The sequence below is a fragment of the Eubalaena glacialis genome, chromosome 13 (genome assembly GCF_028564815.1).
Source record: "Eubalaena glacialis isolate mEubGla1 chromosome 13, mEubGla1.1.hap2.+ XY, whole genome shotgun sequence".
NCBI lineage: Eukaryota > Metazoa > Chordata > Mammalia > Artiodactyla > Balaenidae > Eubalaena > Eubalaena glacialis.
The window spans coordinates 12,270,033-12,292,298 of NC_083728.1; the positions used below are offsets into that span (position 1 = coordinate 12,270,033).

A 22,266-nucleotide genomic window follows, 5' to 3' on the forward strand; every position below is an offset into this window, starting at 1 on the left:
TGTTTGATTTTTCAATTGAGAAATTTAACTTTGGAAGTATTTGTCTGTATTTGGATGTGTTAGAAGCCAAAATTGTGTTTTCAGATTCTTTTAAAGTACGGATCCTAGTTTTTCCCATCTCTTTTGTTAATTATTTGATTTTTACCCCCTACGATTAGAATAGAAATCTTGAATTTAGCCTTAGGCTCACAAACTATAACATGCATACTCTTCCAACTATATTTAACAAATATTTATTGGGCTGCTACAGTATGCCAGGCACTGTTCTAGGCACTGGGATACATGAACAAACCATACAGAAATCTCTGCCCTCATGGAGCTAATATTCTAATGTATTGAGGTCAAGTCAGACAAAAAAGAAAATTATGTACCATAATAGGTGATTGGTGCTATGGAGAAAGATAAACAGAGAGGGGGAACGGTGTGGCTACGTGGGTTTTTTGGAGGGTGGGGCAAGGGCTGCAGTTTGAAATATAGTTTGGTTAGGGAAGGTCTTGCTCTAGTTGCACAAGCAAAGCTGTGCCGTTGTCTGCGGGAGAGCAGCCCCGCCGAGCCGCGTGGGCGGTGGCCTTGAGGTGCTAGCTTGCCTGGGTTACCCGCGGAACAGCAAGGAAGCCACGGTGGCTGGCGCAGAGTGAGTGAGGCAGACAGTGGAAAGAGATGCCGGCAAAGGGGCGAGGAGAGGTGCAAATCATTGCGAGCAGGAGAGGACAGACCGACGCTGTAAAGGGCCAGCGGTAAATGTTTTAGGCCTTATAGTCTCTATAGCAACCCCTCAGCTCCGCCCGCCCTGTAGCTTGTAGCGCTGAAGCAGCCACAGACAATACATAAACCAGTAGGAGTGGTAGTGTTCCAATAATACTTTGTTTACAAAAACAGGCAGTGGACAGGATCTGGCCCCCAACGTTTGCTGACTCCTGATTTAGAGCCTTGTAGGCCATTGTCCAGAGTTTAACTTTACTCTGAGAGAGATGAGAATTCATTGGAGGGTTTTGAAGAGGGAGGAGTGAGACTATTTGACTTCTGTTTTAAAAGGATGCTGCTGGCTGCCTGGTTGAGAATGACTGTAAAGGGGGTGAGGGTAGAGTTACCACTAACCAGGACAGGACGACTACACGTGGAGCAGGTTTGTGGGCGGGAAGGATAGTGATTTGGCTTTTGACCAGGTAAGTTTGGGAGGACTGTCGGACATCCAAGTGGAGATGTGGAGGATGCATTTGGTATACAGACAGGGTGTTTGGGGAGAGGTCCAGGCTGGACTTACAAACCTGGGAGTTGTCAGCATAGATGTGGTACGTGAAGTCCTGAGACTGGATGAGAGAAGCAGGAGAGCAGCGGTAGCTTTGTCTGCACTGTTTTGGCACTTTGGGAGTGTTGATTCTTTTGACTCTTAAATGGATTTTATTTATTTATTTTAATTTTAATAAAAAGATTTTTTTTATTGAGGTGTAGTTGATTTACAATATCATGTAGGTATCAGGTGTACAGCACAGTGATTCATTTATACATGTGTGTATATACTTTTTGAAATTCTTTTCTTATATAATATTGAGTATAGTTCCCTGTGGTATACAGTAGGTCCTTGTTGGTTATCTTAAATGGATTTTAAATACAGAACTTTTATGCCCCTTTGGTTAGGTTTATTATTTATCACCTGTAATTTTATTGTTATAATTCTAGTTTTTACATACAGCTTTTAAAAAATTGTGGTAGGGGCTTCCCTGGTGGCGCAGTGGTTGAGAATCTGCCTGCCAATGCAGGGGACACGGGTTCGAGCCCTGGTCTGGGAAGATCCCACATGCCGTGGAGCAACTGGGCCCGTGAGCCACAATTACTGAGCCTGCGCGTCTGGAGCCTGTGCCCCGCAACAAGAGAGGCCGCAACAGTGAAAGGCCCGCGCACCGCGATGAAGAGTGGCCCCCGCTTGCCACAACTAGAGAAAGCCCTCGCATAGAAACGAAGACCCAACACAGCCAATAAATAAATAAATAAATAAATAAATAAATAAAATGAATTAAAAAAAAATTGTGGTAACATAAGCAAACTTAAAATTTCCCATTGTAACCACTTTAAGTATACCATCTAGTGGCATTAAGTAAGTACCTTCACAATATTGTGCAACCATCACCACTGTCCATATCCAGAACCTTTTCATCATCCCAAACAGAAACTGCACTCCTTAAACAACAATTCCCCAGTTCCCCTTTCTCCTGGCCTTTGGTCATCACATTCTACTTTCTGTTTCTATGAATTTTCCTGTTCTAGGTACCGCATGTGAGTGGAATCATACAATATTTGTGCTTTTGTGTCTGATTTAGCATGTTTTCAAGATTCATCCATGTTATAGCATGTGTCAGTGCTTTTATTACTTTTTAAAACTTCTTTGAATAATTAATATCTCTTATACTGAGTCTTATTTCTAAGAGGAGTTCTTTGCTACAGAGCAACCTCAATAACCCAGCCTCGTGTCCCAAAATACTCATGGTCTGTGTGTCTGGAAAGCTTTAAGAGTTTGTGAAGTGCCTCTTCAGCCCATGCAGCCTTCTTTCTTATTTGTGCTACTAGTAAAACAGTGACGATATTGAGGAGCTGGATGATTTACTCTCTGGCCTACATGATTTGATGGATTTTCTGATATTATATGGCATGTTTAATCAGAGGGTAAGCTTGTCTCATTTGGAATAGATAGAAAACCTGAAAAAGTGGCAGCTTAAAGGCAGCAACCAAGTCAGAATAGATTCCTTCTGGTAATGGGCGGAGAGGTATTTGGGGGAGGGTAATTTTACGCTGGCTCATTTGACAAATTGCTGAGCTTAGGGGCAAGTCCTGTAAGTTTGCCTCTCCCTTCAAAGCAATTACAGTGTTATTTGCCATATCTCCTAAATAACCTCTTCACTCTGCTTGATAGCAGCAGTGTTCATGGCAGTGAGTGCATTGAGGATAAATCTGGCTCTCCTTTGGGCTTGGGGATTGAGTCTGCTGCAAGCTTAGCTGACAGGTGAACAAGGTGACGTTTGTTTAACCAACATTCGGTCTCATAGGCAAGGCTCAGTGATGTTCCTGCCTGGAGTGAGAGAATGACTAAGGATAGAATGAAAATTAATGTTCAGCTTCACTTCGGGACTGGCAATTGCAGAAAAACCTTTGTTAGTTAAAAAAATAAATAAATTAACAAAATTGGAGGCAAGAAGTCTTTTTTAAGACGCAGTCCCCGTTTAGTCATTACCAGTGGACCTTTCAGGTCATTTCCCATAGTTCACTGAGCCATCCCAGCAGTGCTGAAAACAGTCAGCTGTGATGAGAGTTGAAAAGGAAGATCAAAGTATCCATTGTTCTCTCCTTTTGAATTGTGGTTGGCTTTGGGTCTTGGCCCTAGGTTTTATTTTTTAATTTTTTAATTTTTTAAAAATAAATTTATTTATTTATTTATTTTTGGCTGCGTTGGGTCTTCGTTGCTGCGCGTAGGCTTTCTCTAGTTGCGGCGAGCTGGGGGCTACCCTTTGTTGCAGTGCGCGGGCTTCTCATTGCGGTGGCTTCTCGTTGCGGAGCACGGGTTCTAGGCGCACGGGCTTCAGTAGTTGTGGCACGCAAGCTCAGTAGTTGTGGCTCGCGGGCTCTAGAGTGCAGGCTCAGTAGTTGTGGCGCACGGGCTTAGTTGCTCCACGGTATGTGGGATCTTCCCGGACCAGGGCAGATTCTTAACCACTGCGCCACCAGGGAAGTCCCCTAGGTTTTACATTTTTTCTTTTTTCTTTTTTTATGTCATCATCTAGTGGGCAAGGGATGAAATTAGTGTGTCTGGGAGGTTGGAGGGGACTCTGCTTTGGGCTCCAGGAACCCTGAGAACTTTCCATTTTTGCCCCTGTTAGCAGTAACAGTGTCTGTGTTAAAGTATTTTTGGAGGCCAAGGGTTTCCAAGGTCTTAGTAGCAAGCTTAGTGGGAGCTTTTAAGCCAGGTCAAAGCAGTGATTAACTCCCAAGTGGTTTTTCTTTTTCTTTTCTTTTTTGTAATAAATATTTATTTAATTTATTTATTTATTACTTTTGGCTGCATTGGGTCTTCATTGCTGCACATGGGCTTTCTCTAGTTGTGGCCAGCAGGGGCTACTCTTTGTTGCGGTGCGAGGGTTTCTCATTACAGTGGCTTCTCTTGTTGTGGAGCACGGGCTCTAGGCATGCAGGCTTCAGTAATTGCGGCATGCAGACTCAGTAGTTGTGGCTCCCGGGCTCTAGAGTGCAAGCTCAGTAGTTGTGGCGCACGAGCTTAGTTGCTCTGCGGCATGTGGGCTCTTCCCGGACCAGGGCTCGAACCTGTGTACCCTGCATTGGCAGGCGGATTCTTAACCACTGCGCCACTAGGGAAGCCCTGTTTTTCTATAAAATGGAAATAATAATACTTACTTCAGCAAAATTAAATGAAACCCCTTGTCTCTTAATTTTCTTCTTGATCAAGGCTTGTGCTAGGACGAAGTTTGAGAAGAGTGTCCTTGTTACACTGTTACATCTGTCTCACTTTGCCCTTTCAAAGACCTGGTGAGCTCCTGGATGGCTTCCAGGGCTCAGCGATTATGTATCTTATCAAGTATACATTGGTAGGCATTTTTCAAGACCTCATGGCCAGCTGATTATAAGTCTTGCCCTTCAGAGGTAGTGCCTGCCTATACCAGAGGGTGTATCCACTTAAGGACTCCTGGCTGATGTCTAGCTTGTGCCTACAATAGGAAGGCATTTGCATTCTTTGAACAGTAGGTGAATAACTCAGGAAAGGGCCTAAACTCTTGTCCAGCCAAATTATTACCCACCTGTCCTGGGCTATAAATAATGCTATGATATGCATTCAATCCTATTTGAGTCCCAGGGTTGGTTCTGCTTTTCTGTCTTGCTTCCCTTGGGCTGTCTCTGGGAAATTAGTAACCAAGTTGACCTTCATCTTCTAATTTAGCCCAGGAGCCCTAGGCTGTATCTGATTGGCATCTGAGGAGGGGTGAGATCTAGGCTCTCTTCCAATGTCATCTGATTCTCTACCTTGCCATTCTCCTCTGCTCTGAAGAAATAAAATTTGTTTACTCTGAGTCCTAAGATGGAAAATGTCTTTAGAGCATATGCTAACATTTGATTTAAAAGATATTTCACCTACCACATTAACCAAATCCATATGTAATTTTGGAGGGTATGACTCTTGTATTGTGTTCTGGTTATACTTAATTTTTGTTTTATCTGATCAGCTGCATCATAAAAAAAGCAGTTTCAACTCTTTTCCTCTGCAGAGAGTTCCACTTCAGAAATCAGATAAAGATCAAATAGAATTTAAAAAGCCTGACTTTAACATAATCACCAAGGGTTTGCACCTAGCATTTGGGATTAGAGATTTGTGTGTTTACAGTCTAAATGGTGTGAAAGGGAATTAAAAAAAAATAGAAATAATAGTACACTTTAGCCAGTGTTGAAGTTTCAGTGGATTAAAGAATCGTGCTGTCCTGGAAATGCTGCTTTGGGGAAACTGGAGTGGAGGTGTGGTGCTGAGGGGGGAGGTGGGGTAGAAGGAGATTGTTAGCATTTTACCCTATTCAGTGTCTAAGGTGTGATCTTAGGGCCAGACTTTGGGGAGGGAGATTACTTTAGGACTTCTCATACTCAGGGTGAACTTGTACTTGAGTGTGGATCATCTTTGCGTGATAGGTGGTGAGGCTGTGGTCATCCTTGAAGCCTTGTGGTTCCCTGTCTAGCCCACGCTCTCTGACTGACATCAGAAAGTTGTAGCGCTTTCTGGCTAATACTCTAAGGTTCTTCTGAAAAGATTGCAGAAATGCCCCCGGGAACAAAGAAGTCATCAACACTGTAGCACCTTTTAAAAGCTAGGCACACACACCTCATAGGCTGGTTTTAGGATACCCAAGTCCCATAATTAGAATGATGATGGCTTTTATGTTGTAGAGGAACACAGAAGTAACTCTCTGTTTCTCAGGATGACTCCCCTTCCTTACTCACCAGAAAGCAGCAGCGGCTAGTCATCTTAAACACAGAGAACGAATGTCATTGAACCTTATTCTTTTAAAGAGTGAAAACTATTGTTGTGTAGTTTTTTCTCTGTCCTTCCCTCGAGATGGGCCAGGACAGGCCGTTCACAGTCTTCTGTCCCTTGTGCCTCCCCTCCCTTCACCTGGCTTCCTACTAGTTTTATGTGTGCCAGCTCTAGTCCTAGTACCAGGAGGCCTTCACAGACTTCACAGCCACTGCACAACTGCCAAGTGCAAAAAGTGTGCCCATAAGAGCAGCAAGGGCTTTTTTTAAAAAAATTTTATTTTATTTATTTATTTATGGCTGTGTTGGGTCTTCGTTTCTGTGCGAGAGCTTTCTCCAGTTGCGGCAAGCGGGGGCCACTCTTCATCGCGGTGCGCGGGCCTCTCACTGTCGCGGCCTCTCTTGTTGCGGAGCACAGGCTCCAGACGCGCAGGCTCAGTAGTTGTGGCTCATGGGCCTAGTTGCTCCGCGGCATGTGGGATCTTCCCAGACCAGGGCTTGAACCCGTGTCCCCTGCATTGGCAGGCAGACTCTCAACCACTGCGCCACCAGGGAAGCCCCAGGGCTTTTTAAAGAAGGAAGAGATCAATTGGCAGGTACATTTGTACTGGGCCTTGAAGGGACTCATTCATCCTTCTCTCTCTTTCTCTCTCTTTTTGGTTGGGGGGAAGAATGAGGTTGGTACAGTCTTCAATTAATAGCTTAACTTCATCTCCGCTTTTATTACTGCTCCCAGCATAAATTATTTAGCACAAAGGCAGGCATAATCTTATAAAATTACTTAGTATTAGTGTCCTGCTGTGAGCATCATTTTCTTGTGTTGTGCTCTAACCACAAATTAGCAAAAGACACTTCAAGAAAATCTTCTGTGGATCCACTTCGAGGGGTCATGTGGGTAGAAGGTTATAGTTGGTGCTACCCGATCTTTCTTTTAGGTGAATTTTTCTATTATTCTTATGTACTTCACAGCTCTCCTAGAACAGTTTTTTTTTTTTAAACTCACTTTTTAACCTGATAATATTTCAATTCCTTAAAAATTTGCCAATGACCCCATCAGTAGACTGAGTCATTTTATGAGCAGGGATCCAGAAAGTGCCAGGCTTTGTTTGGGGAGCTAGAATTGGGGTAGGTGGGAGAGGCAGTAATAAAACTCTAGCCAGAAGACTCAGGGCCTACAGTTGAGTTCAAGAATTAGGTTTGTTTTAGGGTGGCCTCAGAGTACAGCGACCCTACTCTAAAGATGAGTCACTCACTCACCCCTTTAATGATTTGCTCGATCCTTGAAGTAAAGTCTAGAGCTGAAAATTTTGCTCCTCTTTAATAGTGATCTAATTGTGAAAAGCATAGATGGCCACTGACAGTTTATGAATGTTATGCGTTTGCTGATTTTATTTTATTTTATTTTTTGAATATTTATTTATTTGGCTGCATTGGGTCTTGGTTGCGGCACGCGGGATCTTCATTGCAGCATGAGAGATCTTCTGTTGTGGCGCACGGGCTTCTCTCTAGTTGTGGTGCACAGGCTTAGTTGCCTCACAGCATGTGGGATCTTAGTTCCCCGACCAGGGATCGAACCCGTGTCCCCTGCATTGGAAGGCGGATTCTTAACCACTGGACCACCAGGAAGTCCCGGCATTTGCTGATTTTAAAAATAACCGTGAGAAGGGAAAACCAAGGTGAGAAGAGAGACTAAAAATCAAATGGCCACGTTAGATTGTGGATTGTCAGCAAAAGACAAAAAACAAAATCCGGGCAATACTAAATTTGCTCAGGTAGTTATCTCCTATCGTTCAGGTTTTCCTCCCTGTACACTGAGCCCCTAGTACATTCATTGTAATAGGTTATTGGTCAGAGGCACCTGCTGACAAACCCAGAGGGTCATAAGCAACTTTGAACGCCTGGAGAGCAGAGTTGTTGGGCGTGGTGAGAAATGTTAATTGGCCTCTGCTAGGATTCTTATCCCTTGATAAACTTACTCCCTCTGGCAGTCTTGTTAATACTTAAAAATAAAGTGTTAAATCTATTACAAAGGACCGTAATTTAATTTTTTGACATTTCAGTGCTGTATGGTTGCTGGCAGAGGGTCAGTGTCATAAGGTCTTTGGACGTACTGCAGTGTTTTTGATTGTGGGGTGTGCAGGCCTAGGAATTGTCTTTTGTCTGATAATAAATCCAATCTCAGGTATTAGCCATTTTTCTTTTGGCCAGCCTACAACTGTAATTGAAGAGAGCTGCAAACAAGCCAACCTAAGGAATATGTGAAGGGAGAGGGAGGCACAGCTGGGTTTGGTCTTCACTGGAATCTTTTCTCCTCCCCTCCCTTTTCATCCCAAGCACATGCTTTTTCTGTGATAGTTGGTTTCTCCTGGGAAGCTTTCCTTGTTTTCGTGCCTTTAAGATCCAGGCAGTAGGAGCAGAGTTGTCTGAGATCCTGGAGAACTGCTGATGTCCATTGTGGCTGGAATTGGGGAGTGGCAAGATCTGAAATTGCAGAGACAGGGGACAGGTTTTATGGACTCAGAAGTCATGCTAAGCATGAGGAATTTGAACTTGACCTTGAAGGTGGTAGAAAGCCATTCAAGGATTAAGTGAGGGAGCAGGAAGATTTATTTATAATTTCTCTTCAGCTTTCCTGAGGAAAAGAGTAAATGCAACTTTTGTTTCCAAAAAGAAAATAAAGAATTGGGGAAGGGGGCATAGAATAGCCACTGAATGCTTTAAGTTTTTATGTGACCATCACTAAGGGTATTTACTCCCTGTATTATAATTTTTGACCCATTTGCAGAATTCTTAGTATAGTATTAGTATACTTTAATTTAGATTTAGTTGGCAGTTGAGATACATCCAAAATCAGACTTCGCCCCCAAATTTTTATTATGAAAAAATTCAGACATACAGAAAAGTTAACGGAATAACACAGTGAACATATTACCCTCCATCTAGAGTCAACAGTTATTACCACTTCGCTTTATTTATTTTAACTCTGGCTTTCTTTTTTCTTTTTCCTCTGAGCCATGTACAATTAAATTGTAAGTAGACATCAAGGTTTTTTTTGTTTGTTTGTTTGTTTGTTTTGCCATGCCGTGCGGCTTGCGGGATCTTAGTTCTTGGATGGAACCTGCGCCCTTGGCAGTGAAAGTGTGGCATGCTAACCATTGGACTGCCAGGGAATTCCCAGCACCAAGATATTTAACTCTAAATACCTCAGCAGGCATCTCTTTAAAAAATAAGGATGTTCTCCTGTATAACCACAATACTATTATTGCAACTAACAAAATTAACAGTACTTTCGTAATATCTTCTAATATCCAGTCCATATCCAAATTTCCCCAGTGGTGCTGAAAATGTTACTTATAGCTTTCCTCCCCCCAACTCACATTATTATATCATTATATTTGATTATGTCTTTTTGGTCTCTTAGTCTGTAGCTGCCTGCCCCGTCCTCCAAGCCCCCAGTAACTTTCTGAAGAGTCCAGGCCAATTGTTTCATAGACTGTCCTACAATCTGGAATTGCCTGTTTTGAGTTTGATGTCTTCCTTAATCCCCTGTATTTTTTGTAAACCAGAAGATCTAAAATCTTGATTAGATGTAGGTTAAAAGTTTTTTGGCAGGAATTCTCTTGAAGGCAATGTTACCTTGTTTTAATGTTAGCAATGCCCAGTTTGATCCCTTGGTCAAGGACGCCTGTCTGATCTCCCCATTGTAAATGTGTACTTTGCCCTTTGCAATCAAGTAATCTGTGGGCAGAATTTGTTTTTAATGTTCCAGAGTAGTCTTATAAGTTTTGAACACGATTTATACTTTACAGCATTCCCTTGTAGAATAGGTTGGCCCTTCTGTTTCTGTGCACTTGGTGGGCCTTGCATTGCTGTAACATGTGAGCATCACTTAGCTGGATCAAGTGAAAGGCAAAGCGATATCATAGATGACAGCAAATGAGTGGCTCAGAAGACCCCTTTCTAGGACTACAGTTTGATGTTTGCTAAAGACAAGCCATCTGGTCTGGAGGGAGGGTTTCATACCCACAGGGTGTTAAGGGAAGACCTTGTTTTGCTGAGTGTTTATGCCTCAGAGTCAAGACATTTTCAAGTACTTTCTTTAGTAATTTTTGTCTTTCTGTAGAAATCATGGCTCTGATTTCATGTGTTTGACGATTGGGTTGCTAATTTCAACTAGAATGATGCCTTCTGGAAACACTTAAGTTCCCAAAGAGTAGATAACCCTATTAGTCTGTTACAATCTAATAGGCTAAAAATAATATGATTATCATATATTATCCCCATAGGACATGGAGAATAATCTCCTTTCCAAAAGAGGATCAGGAGGGAGACCAAAGAGCTGTCTATGGAAAAATACTCTGGGATCGTGGGATGGATGGAGAAAACTTGCTTGATGAAGTTATAACTAGAAGCACCAGAAGTTTCAGGATAATTATGAATCATTTGGGGTTAGGCGAAAGTAGAATAATGGTTTGGGGTTGGGGTAATTATTTGGGTCTGGAGCAGTAAAGAGGGGGGAATCCTTAAGAAGGCAAAAGCTTGGTTGTGTTTTTGTGTCCCCCCCTATATAAAAATGTATGATCATTGTTTAAAAAAATGAAAACATCATTGTTTAAAAACATGAAAAGAAAAAGACCATGTCCTAAGGCAGCATTCCTAGAGTTTGTTCCTAGGTATTAAATAGGTGCTGTGTGAAAAAGGCATTCTTAGTAATTCTGGAAACTTTGAAATTTTGGATCAACTTAAACAGATTTGGTTACTGCAAGAATTTCCACTGCTGGAACAGAGACTCTCTTTATCATACAAGGGTTTTTCTGACTGTCATGGAAATGCTGCCTTGTAACAACAGCAAAGGAAGTACAGAAGACCCATAATTCTACTGAGCAGAAATGACACTGTGAACTTCTTGGTGTACAGTTTCCAAAATTGTTTTATGCATTTATTTAACTCTGTGTCTTTTACTTTAACACAAATGTGATGTCCTGTATACATTGTTACACAATATGATTTCTTTTCATGAAGTAATGATTGCTTAGTTTTCCATGGTATGACTCTGCCACAGTTTTTTCCTCTAGTCCTTTTGTTGCTCATTTAGGTAGGTTTGTGTTTTGCTTTTATAAATAATACTGAGATAAACATCCTTGGACATACTTCGTATTTGTCAAGTTATTTCTTTAGGATGAATACCTAAAAGTGGGTTTAAAGAGTGTGAACATTTCACTTTGACATGGTACATCGCCAGGTTGCCCTGTATGGGTTATATCAATTTATGTTCCCTTCAACAAGGTAGGAGAAGCCTGTTCCGCCACATCCTCACCAACATTCATTATTGTCAGTCTTTTGAATCATTTAGACAAGCAACTTTTAGCCTGATCCTAAAATCTTATGTTATATATTTGCAAAGGGATAGAAGAAACTGAGTTGTAGGCAGATAGCATTTCAGAGTTAAAGAAATTCAGCTCTTTACTATAGAATTGTTGTCTTTTAAATCACCATGAAAATGCAATTTTTCAACATGGTCAGAGAGGAAGAGAGGAAATATAGGGAATTAGAAGCCCTGTGTGGACCCATGTTCCCTCTAGATCACTCCAGTGTGTATGGAGAAGGCGGTGGCTCTGGGAATGTGCTTTCCCATCTCATTCAGGCTCCACTCCCAGCTTTATCATGAAGAGGGCTAAAGCGCCGTTGTTCTGGAAAGGAAGGCCGACAGTGTAAGGACAGCCAAACCCTACTCCCTATGGAAAAGAAGGAGTGAGAAGGTAGACAAATGTAAATCTGAGGTGTTTCTAAGTCAGTTTTTCCCAAATGAAGAGAGGAGAAGACAGTGAGTTTATAATTCTGGGATTTTGAGCTGAAAGAGACTTTGCAGTTTAGTGATTCTCAAGATCCAAAGGGAAGGGAGAAGAATCAGAATTTACAGGGGTTTGTGTGATTTGCAAAAGCACATTCAATATTATATAAGTTTATGTCTTGAAGATATTCGGTGTAAATATAAACATTTTTATTTGCAGAAGATCTCCTATGTGTATCAGTGATGTGGGTCAGGCTTGATAGAAAAGGATAAGGAAACTGCATCCAGTTCAGTAATGCCATCGTACAGATGGGGTGGTCAAGGTCCGGAGAGGACCACAGAGCCAGCCAGGGACAGGACTTGAACCAATGTCGTCGGCCTACTCAGTCTAGGAATTTACCCTCTACCTTTTTCCCTTAGAATATGAGGGGTTTCTTCTCCTTCCCCTCATGTCTGTTGTTTGTGCATTGTAGATATACTCTACTCCCAAGAGAGAAAACTAGAACACCTTGTCCATGCGTAAATTCTTGGTTTCTGTAGGCAATTCTGGGCTAAGAAGCTCTCCTGGCCTTCAAGGTAGGGAGGACTTAAGGAGAATGTGGCAGCCATTATTGGCAACCTTTGTAGAACAGAATGTGGATGTGGAGGTAGTTCAAGTGTGGCAGGTGCACACTTTATACACCCACCTACCCCCTCTCCCATTAGCCTGACAAGCAAAGAACGGAATTGTGAATATCTTGTTTATAAATGTCATATTAGATAAATTCAGTCTGGCTGGAGGAATCCTTTATTTTTCCCTACTGTATATTAACAACAACAACAAAAAGCTGTTATAGAGAAAATTGGAAAAACAGAAGAAGGAAAAGAGTCAATTCATATCACTGTTACCCCCTACCATCTAAGCATATTAGTAAATTTGCCTCTAGTCATTTTTTGCCTTATGCATGTGCTTATTCTTTAGTAATAATTACCATAATATAACAGAACTTTTTTCATATTGTTAAGAGTATGATAGTCTATGCTAGGTGTTCCACATTTATTCTGTTTATAAGGTTTCATGGCTTTTGCTTTTAAAGTTGTATAAGATTCTACCAGGAATATGTATTACTGTTAACTTATCTGTTCTTTAATTGTTGCTTTTGAGTTGTTTTCCAAGTTTTTGTTTTTAGGAATAATTTAATTTAAAACTTCGTGCATAGAATGTCCTCATATTTAGGATAATTTCCTTGAAATTGCTAGATCAGAGGATACGAGTATTTTTATGGCTCTTTGTTGAATTTGCAAATAGTTTTCCCAAAAGGTTATACTTTACACTTACACCAGAAAAGTTAGTCAAGTATCAGTTTCACTATGCTATCTTCTGGCTTATAGAATCTTTCTTATATGGTTGCAGAAAAACCAGTCTACTTCCCATATGAGAAAACAAGGCTCACCTCCACCAAACAGCCATAACAGCATGCTGTGTGCTGAGCTGTAATTCAGTAATTTAATAAGTAGCTAAGTGTCTACAGTTTATCAGATATTGTAGATGAAAAAAAGAGTAAGACAGTCTGTACTCCTGAGGAGTTTACAGCCTGCTGGAAGAGATAGGCTCACATTTATAGGGGTCATGGTAAGAGTTTACGTATCAGCTGGGAAAGAGTCAAGACAGTTCTAATCTTGGGGGTGGGATGATATCAGGAAAAGCCATGAAAAGAGCCATTAAAGCTTAGTATGAACAGGTGTCACCAGAGAGCATTCGTACAGAGGAGTGTGAAAACTGTCACACAGTTGCTCCAGCACGTTAAAATAGACGTGCCGAAGGGTGTAAATTTATTGTCAAAAAATTCCTTGCGTCTTAAAAAAAAACCCAAACAGCTTTCTTTTTTTCTTCAATGTTTGTCACTGTGTACCCACACCTTGGATCTTCATCTCTCTCTGTATAGCATGAGTATCCAGCATTTTAAGTAGATCTGAAATGCAAAAATACGTGATTCATACTAAAGCTTCAAACTGATAAAATTGTAATAAAACTTAATAAAATTCTAGGAATGTACCAGACTATACCATGATCATTGGCACCACCACTGAAGTGGAATATTGGAGGCCAATCATGTATGAGTTCAAGGTAAAGATTCAGATGAAAGGAATCAGCGAGCAGAGTGTGGTGATGACAGCTGTGGGTTCACAGGACTCCTGGGCATCCAGAACCTGGGAGATGATAGAACATATTTGTTAAAAACCTGGACTCTGGAGACAAAGACCTGTTGGGAAACCTTGGCTCCAAATAGTCAAGTTACTTATATCCAGGCCTCAGTCCCCTCATCTATAAAATGAGAGTAATAACCTACCTCTCAGTTTATTGTGAGGATGAAATGGGATAACGCAGAAGGTATTTAGAAAGGCACTGGCACGTAGGGGACTCAAGAAATGCATTGCTTTTTACAGGAATCTGTCTCTTTATAAGCAGAATAAGTGGATTCATTCTTTACAGAACACCTATTGTGCGGAGCAGTGAACACTGATAATCTCTGATTTGGGGAGTAGAGATCAGTTATTTTTCAGGTTCTGGTATTTCTCAGAAAATCTTGGTCCAAAAAAGCCGTGCAGGTTTTGCAGATATTCTAGCATGGCAGAAATCAAACTTCAACATTCCTATGACATATTCTGTTCTTTGTTTCCCCTTGATTTTTATTATATCTCATTGGTGTATTTTATATATGGGGGCAGGAAGAGAGAGTGAGCAGCCTTCCTGTTTTCTTCTATTTATTCCTTTTCTACTTCTGTTCCCTTTATATTCTCTCCCTTTCCCCATCCTTTATTTTATTTTGAAATCATATGAATGTGAGTGGGGTATAATCCTTGGTCCATCAATTTGTTCCATTGTTTTCCTGGAATGTACTTGACCCTGTTAGAAATCATACATTGTTTGGCCTGTAGGGGGTGTTCAGAACAAAGATACCAGATGTGAGTCAATCCCGTGAAAGAACACCTAGTCTGATGGGCCCACTGAACGCTAGGCCCACCTTTGCCCGCCCCTGCCCCAGCTCTCCCCGGCTGTGTATCAGTAGTACCGGCTTTATATCTTGATGTCTTTCACTCCATCTGCTTGCTCCAAGATTTGGCAGACAGGGTATTCCTGCTGCTGCTTCATGTAGAGCGAAAATACAGTCTTCGGTAAGATTTGGCACCCAGCTTGTAGTAACCAAATGGGATTCTACGTACAGCACCTTATTCAGTTCATCCAAAGAAGTTTCTCCCTTTAAGGAACTTAGGTCTGGATACTAAAAAACTCAGTCTTTTATCTGGAGCCGTGAATTTGAGTAGGGGTGTATTCACTTGTTTTGATTCATTCCTACTAGTTGGCCCACCTGAAATCTGATCCTGGACTGTTTCTTCCATGTCATGCCCCTAAGTATAGCACCTAAAGCCCTTTGTCATCCTGCTCCCCTCTGCTTTTCTAACTCCATCCCCACCCCACCGCGTCCTCGCATTTTGGCCATACATACCCTTCATTCCAGCCATACCTGACTGCTTTTAGTTCCTCAAATATATTTTCTCCCTTTGTGCCCCTTCGTTTGCCCTTCCCTTTCCTATTTCAGCGCTCTTCTTTCAGGACCATATCCTAGAGTCACCTCTTCTTGAGAGTATGTTCTGATCCCCCGCGTCACTATATGAGTTACAGCCACTCTCCTGTGTCCCCTTACAGACGGCACTGGCTACAGTTTCCTTGTCTGGCTTTTTGACTGAAGATAGTGACAAGGACTGTATCTTATTTATAATTATCATTTTATTCACAGAGTGAAGGGCAGTTCCTGGCACACAATAGGTGTATAATGAATGTTTACCTGGTTTGCCTTTCCCCTGTTTCTTCCTATAAAAATATGTGTATAAAATTTCACCTTATGTCTTGAACAGGCAGCATAACACACACATGTGCACACACACACACACACACGCTATTGCTTTTTGCTTTTTTCCAGTTAACAATATATCCTGGAAATTAGTTCATAGATTTTCCTCATTTTTTTTTTTTTTTTGGTAAATGTTATGGAAGTATAGCGTACATATTAAAATGTGCACAAGTAAGTGAGCAGCTTGATGACTTTTTCCAAAATGAATATACCTATGAAACCAGTATCCAGGTCAAGAAATAAAAGATGACCAGAAGCCCCCTTTCCAACCCTCCTCCCCTGCCCCACAGATAACTCTTCCCTGGCTTCTGACACTACAGATTAGTTGTGCCTCTTCTGGGGCCCTGTGTACATAGAATTACACCATCTGTGCCCTTTGGTGTCTTTGTTCCATGTGATGTATGAGACTCATCCATGTGGTTGCATATAGTTGCAGTTTGTCTCTTCTGGTTGCTGTATAGTTTTCCAAGATTCAAATAGGCTACACATTTTTAATCTGTTCTACTATAGATGGACATCTGGGTTCTTTCCAGTTTGGGGCTATTTTGAATGGTTCCTCATTCTTTTGTGTAGCCTCACGGTACTCCATCCATGTGAATGTACAGTAATTTATTCAACCAGTCTCCTTTGGGTGACATTTAGGTTTTTTCCCCAGTGTTTTCCTATTACAAATAATACTGCACAAGATTTTGAATAAACTTGTGCATTATATTAAGGAACATTAAAAAACCAAACAACTTCATGAGGAGTGAGAGTACCAGAGAACATTTTTAGGGAAAAGCTAATCTATTTGGCAGCTCTGCTCAGTTGGTGAAAAGGAATTGCTGAACTTTTCTTAAGAACAGGTTCGTGCAATGAAGCTGGTTAACTCAAAACATTTTGAGTTCCTCTCATAAAGGAGAGAGAAAGGCTTGAAATCCCATATCCACGCCTTCTTGGGCACAGCTGAGTTTAGAAGTCTCCACTGTTCATTGTCCCGACTTAGATACTCATTTACTCAAGTGTTCATTGTGCATCTTCTGTGTTCCAGACACACTGTTCTAGCCACCAAGGGCATAGATCCTTGCCCTCACGGAGCTCACATTCTAGAGGGTGGTGACAAGACAAATAAGAAAAGGTGTAATAGGAAAATAAAGCCGGGAAGGAGGCTGCAGGTGGGGCTGTGTGCACACGCACACGTGTCTGGGTGTTGGTGTTAAGACAGATTTTATAGACAGTGGTCAGGAAAGGAATGGCTTTCTTTTTCTACTTCTTGATGCTGTTTTAGCTTACCAAGCCAGATGTAACAAACATTAAGGATACACATGTTTAGGTTAAAACAAATTGTGAACTGTTAAGTTTATAGAATCTTCTAATTGTCATTTCCTCCTGGGTTCGTTGTGTCAAATGATTCTGCTAATCTGGAATGTCAGATTTCATTATCTAGTGAGGAATTTTTTATGAGTCAGAGTCATTTATTAATGTGTGTGTTCAAGTGAAAATCGTGTTAACTTGATTCATAGGGATATGGAGGCTGACTGGAATTCTGATGGAGAGAGGAGAGGATGCCTTCCTGTTAGGAGGGCTGGTGCTTTGCTCCCGGAAACTCTCCAGTTAAAGCTACGGCCCAAGGCTGCTTACATTGGCATCTGGACGGAAATTTCCAATTATGTAAACCTGAATGGGGCTTATTTTTCTCAGCTAAGTTATGATCATAAGAGATGCCTCAATCTAGAAACAGGGGCTGGATAATAATTACCATTTCTCGTGAAAGTGTGAAAAAGCTACTAGTAAGCCTGGATTTGTAGTAAATGTTATTTTAGCATTTATCACACTGCATTATACCTTCTTATTTAATTGTGTCTGTACCTTATTCTGTGTGGTCCTGCTCATCCTTGGCCCACAGTGGCCTAGTACTGTGTGTAAAAAAATAAAAAGCACACGGGAAAGTAGGGGCTCAGTAGGTACTTGTTGACACAATTGAGGACTTAACAACCATGTGCCAATTAAATTTTTTTTTTTAACCTGTGATTCAGCTACAGTTGATCAGGAACACATTATTGGAAAGTACCATTTTTCAAAGAAACGTCCATCAAAGTGGTATGGAATGCCTAACCTCACCTCTCTGTTTTTGACTTCACTACCTATGTGACCTTGGGTAAATGACTTCTGGAGGACTTGACATCTTTATCTTAAATAGGAAATCAAGATGATATCTACTTCACAAAGATGTGAATTTTAAATGAGATCATTTAGATTGAAAGCAGCGTGCATATACACTTCGAGTTTAGGCCAGAACCATGGGCTAAATTTAGTAACAAGACTTTTAATAGGGACACTTGTAAGGTCCTACAGTTTGATCTCTATAACCAACTGCATGAGCACAGAACAGAGGAAGTGTAGCTTAGCAGCTAAAAGGATTGAGTATTTTGCCTCTAGCAAGCTTAATGTGAATCAGTAATATGGTGTGACTGCTATTTACCAACAACACTCAGCAATTATCGATTGATTATCTACCATGTAATGGAAGTTTTAAATTCTATTAATAAAAATACCCAAAACAATTTTACAAAGTGAGTTCTGCAGAGAATCACTTGATGCTACTAGTTATATTATGTGGGGGAAAAGGGGCTGGTTTGGGAAATGGTGGATTAGATTATTCACCCTCTCCGCTATAGGATTTCTTTGGCCTTGAGTTATTGTGCATTTGCATCTCCAGGAGGGGGCTTGAGTTGACAGCGCTTTGGTAACAGATGGAATATGGCTGCTGGTAGTTCTGCTTCTTTCTGGGCTCATCAGACTGCACCTGGACCACTGTCAGCACGGGCACCGCTCTTTGTCAAAGTGTAGACCACTGGGCGGGTATTCAAAGGAGAGCAGCCAGGATGGGGAGGGAAGGTGTGGTGATTGCAAGGGCAGGGGGCTCACAGAGGAAGTGGGGCTGTCTAGCATGGGGTTGCAGGAGGAGGTCAGGTGGGGTAGAGGTGAGGGGGGGGGGGAGGTTGAAAATGCCTGTCTTCCAATATCTGAAGTGTGGGAAAGGGACTTCACTGTTCTGTCAAGGGGCAGGATGAGAACCAGTGGGTAAAAGTGACTGGAAAACATTTTGGACCCAACCCAAAGTAGAATCTTCTTTGAAGATGGCTTTATTTTACTTACTGACTCTGTGTTCTTGGAAGGCATAGTTTTTGGGTGATGTATGAGGAGGTATTGAAAAGTGTTCTTTAAAATCCCATCCAACCCTGAGTCTGTGAATTTGTGATTATTTTCTTCTGTTTGGCAAAATTTATGTCTTCAGCCTTTTGTTTTTTCAGCCTTGTGCTAATTCCTGTGGATAATTAGAAAAAGCATTGATAATACGTGGTTTGTGTAAATTTGTTAATTGAATGACAAGACTAACACACGAGACAGTTGTTAGCAAACTAAGACAAAATGTAAACAAAAGGCAAATTTTTGACAGTCTTTAACAGTACCACAGAAATTCTAGAAGGGGAAGACTGGAGAATTATATAAACTGGGGTTTGAAGGATTAATGAGATTTGGACGGCAGAAAGGAGAGCAGAAGCATTGCAGATCAGCAGAAGCCCAGGCATGCAGGCAAGAGACGTAGAAGGCTTTTGAGAAGGAGCAGTGTGGCTAAATCTGTAATTAAGAAAGATCCACCTGGCAGCTTTGTGTAGGAGATAAAGACTTGAGAGCTATCTCCTTAAGAGCAATCATTTAAGTCATGTGGGTGTGTGAAATCTTTGGGGGACAGGTTGTGGCTAGAATATGGATGAGCAAGTTCTTATGCTCAGTGGTTAGAGCGTAGGTACACTTGGTTCAAATCCATCCCTCAGTGACCTTGGTGAAGCAAGGTGGAGAAACTGAAGCCTAGAAGTTGACTCTAAGTTGGATAGTATTACTTGCCTCTTAGGTTATGAGGATTAAATGAGATAAAGAATTAGGTAATTAAGTGCTCAGTAAATGTTACTCACTATTATTTATTAGGTAGCTGAAGTCTCCCTAGAGCCTTGGTTCTGGAAATGTGGTCCTCTGACCAGCCACACTGGTATCATCTGTGAGCTTGTTACAAGTGCAAATTCATGGGCCCCACTCAGACTTACTGGATCAGGGTCTCTGGGGGTGGGAGGTGTAGAAGCAGGCTTCAGAAAGCTCTCCAGGCAATAGGCAGGGAAAGATTTGAGAACTGCCCTAGAGGAATCCTACAGAACTAAGAAAGGGAGGGAATTTTTAAAAGAGGGGCTAACAACAGTGCCCTTTACAGTGTAGAAGATAAAAAGCTCAGAGAAGATGAAATTCGGGAGAAAAGAGGTAGTGTATTTTTTGCAGTGCCTAACTGACAGCTTTACACACAATGTTCAATAAATATTTGTTTCTATATTATTGAAGACAACTGGTTTAGTAGTATGTTGGGGATGGAAGGAAGATTTAATATAATATGTATAATATACATAAGTCTAAGTGATTAAAAAAAATGGTACAGAACCACATTAGAAATATGATATTGGAAGAAGTTTAAATCTTAGGCTTAACTGCCTACCTACCTACTATGACTGGGCACAGTGCTCTCTGCTGTAAATAGAAAATGAGATGCTACTGTTGTTTTCAGAGGCTTCACAGCATGATACTTTCTTTAAGGATTTGAAGCTAATTTTTTTTCCTGTAACTTTTTCTTGCTACGGAGAGTAAACACTGTATCTGATCTATTCTCAGCCAATGCCAGGAGTTAAGCATGCAGTTGTCTTCCAGTCACAACCAGGCCTAATCTGAAACTGCTCCCTCATTTCTAAAAGCATTCTGAACATTGATTTCTTTTGTTAATTATTTTACGGCTCTGGATTTACCTTAGAGATGATTAGAAATCTTTTGAAAGAGTTTATGTCCCCGTTTAATGTGGGCCACCTGATGTTTTCCACATTGAGAGTTGTGCCAGTTGATTTGTCCCTGTCCCCACCCCCGTCACAAGTACAAGCACCACACACAATAGCTTGAAATAAAGTAAATAGACTTCTAAGCTTCATCCATTTAGTCGTTATTTACTGCCCATTATGTGCAGGACACTGTGATAATAATGATGAGACAGTGTCCACAGAGTATGTCTTGCTGAAGAACCAGGACCGCTGAAGGCTGTGTGTATTGAGTCTGGAGGAGTGGCCCAGCCTCTCTGTTGCATACCTGCCTGGGGCCTGGTTAGAGGTCAGTCAAGTGTTCAGATGATCCCTAGCACACGCCAGAGTTTAGACTTATAAATGTGCCACGCCTGAGATCACTTTCCAAAGATGACAATGATTGGGCAGTTAATATGTTAAGAGTATGGTTTTTTTTGTTTTGCTTTGTTTTTATTGAAATATAACTTGCATATAACATTATTTTAGTTTCAGGTACACAACATAATGATTGGATATTTGTATGTATCATGAAGGGAATATGTTTTAACTGACACCTGGACCAAGCCCCCTGCTCCTTTCCCATTGCTTTGAACTTTGGGGCTGAGGTGGGTGGGTAGTGAGGACTGCTAACATTCTTTCGTTATTTTCTTCTTCTCTCCAAATAGCGCAAAGAAAAATAGCTGGAACCTTCATCCCCACTTTCGAAAGATAGCTAGGACCAGACCTACGTCTAAGTGTTTCCAGAAGGCAGGGCAGTTGGTGGTTTCCTTTCTCTGAGGATAGCAATTGAGTATTGAGAATGTGAACTTAAAGAGAGCAGAGATCTTTTTCAGAATGTTTTAACTGATCCATAAAGGTCTTTCTGATCATAACAGTGCTAGAATACAGCTTGGGTATTTGAAGACCAGGTAGAATATATATTTTTTTTCATTTATGGTTTTTCTAAAACTGCTGAATATGGACAGAAATACCCCTAAGTTCTACTAGCTACCCAAGGAATATTGGTGTCCTGAAAACGTAGAACCCAGTATGGAAAATAGAAGTTACGACATTTGTAGGGTTTTAGAGCTGAAAGAGGTTTCAAAAAGAAAAGGGGAAAAAAAAGAAAGAAACCCAAAGTTACGTGGGGTTTTCTATGTGTTTTATGTTACTGATTGCTTTTGAATTAACCTCTTTTCCCTTCCCGTCTGTTTCCTGCAGTGAACACCTACCTCTTCATGATGCAGGCTCAAGGCATTCTCATCCGGGACAACATGAGAACGATCGGCGCTCAGGTTTACGAGCAGGTGGTTCGGAGCGCTTACGCCAAGAGGAACAGCAGCGTGAATGACTCAGGTATATTTTTAGTAAAGAGGTGGTCTGCTCAGAGGGCCTCCTCCCAGGAGTTCAGCTAAGCGGTAATGATGGACCCAGGAGTGAACATTTCTGCCTCGATCTTTGGAACTTTTACCTGTAACTTCTATTATCTTATAAGCACTAAATATATAAAGAGGGAAAAAGAACACCGAGGTTAGATGGCTTGCCTAACATTATATTGTAAGAACTTGTTCCTGAATCGTGGTTTTGACTTTAACTACTTTTACGAGAGACTGTACATAGCAAGTTCTTCACCTTTGAGAGGAGGCTGTCTTTTTTATGTCTCTCTTTTTAACTCTTCCAAAAATTGAACAGAGGCAGTATTTCCAGATGG

At 41.2% G+C, this 22,266-nt stretch overlaps 1 protein-coding gene across 1 annotated transcript in view; it reads left to right on the forward strand.

Annotated features, from left to right (window-relative positions):
• Nucleotides 1-22,266, forward strand: part of B4GALT5 (beta-1,4-galactosyltransferase 5) — a 77,416-nt gene that overhangs the window by 36,940 nt on the left and 18,210 nt on the right. The window contains exon 2 of the mRNA XM_061208918.1: nt 21,777-21,911. Coding sequence (XP_061064901.1) covers nt 21,777-21,911 — 135 coding nt within the window. The remainder of the gene's footprint in view (nt 1-21,776; nt 21,912-22,266) is intronic.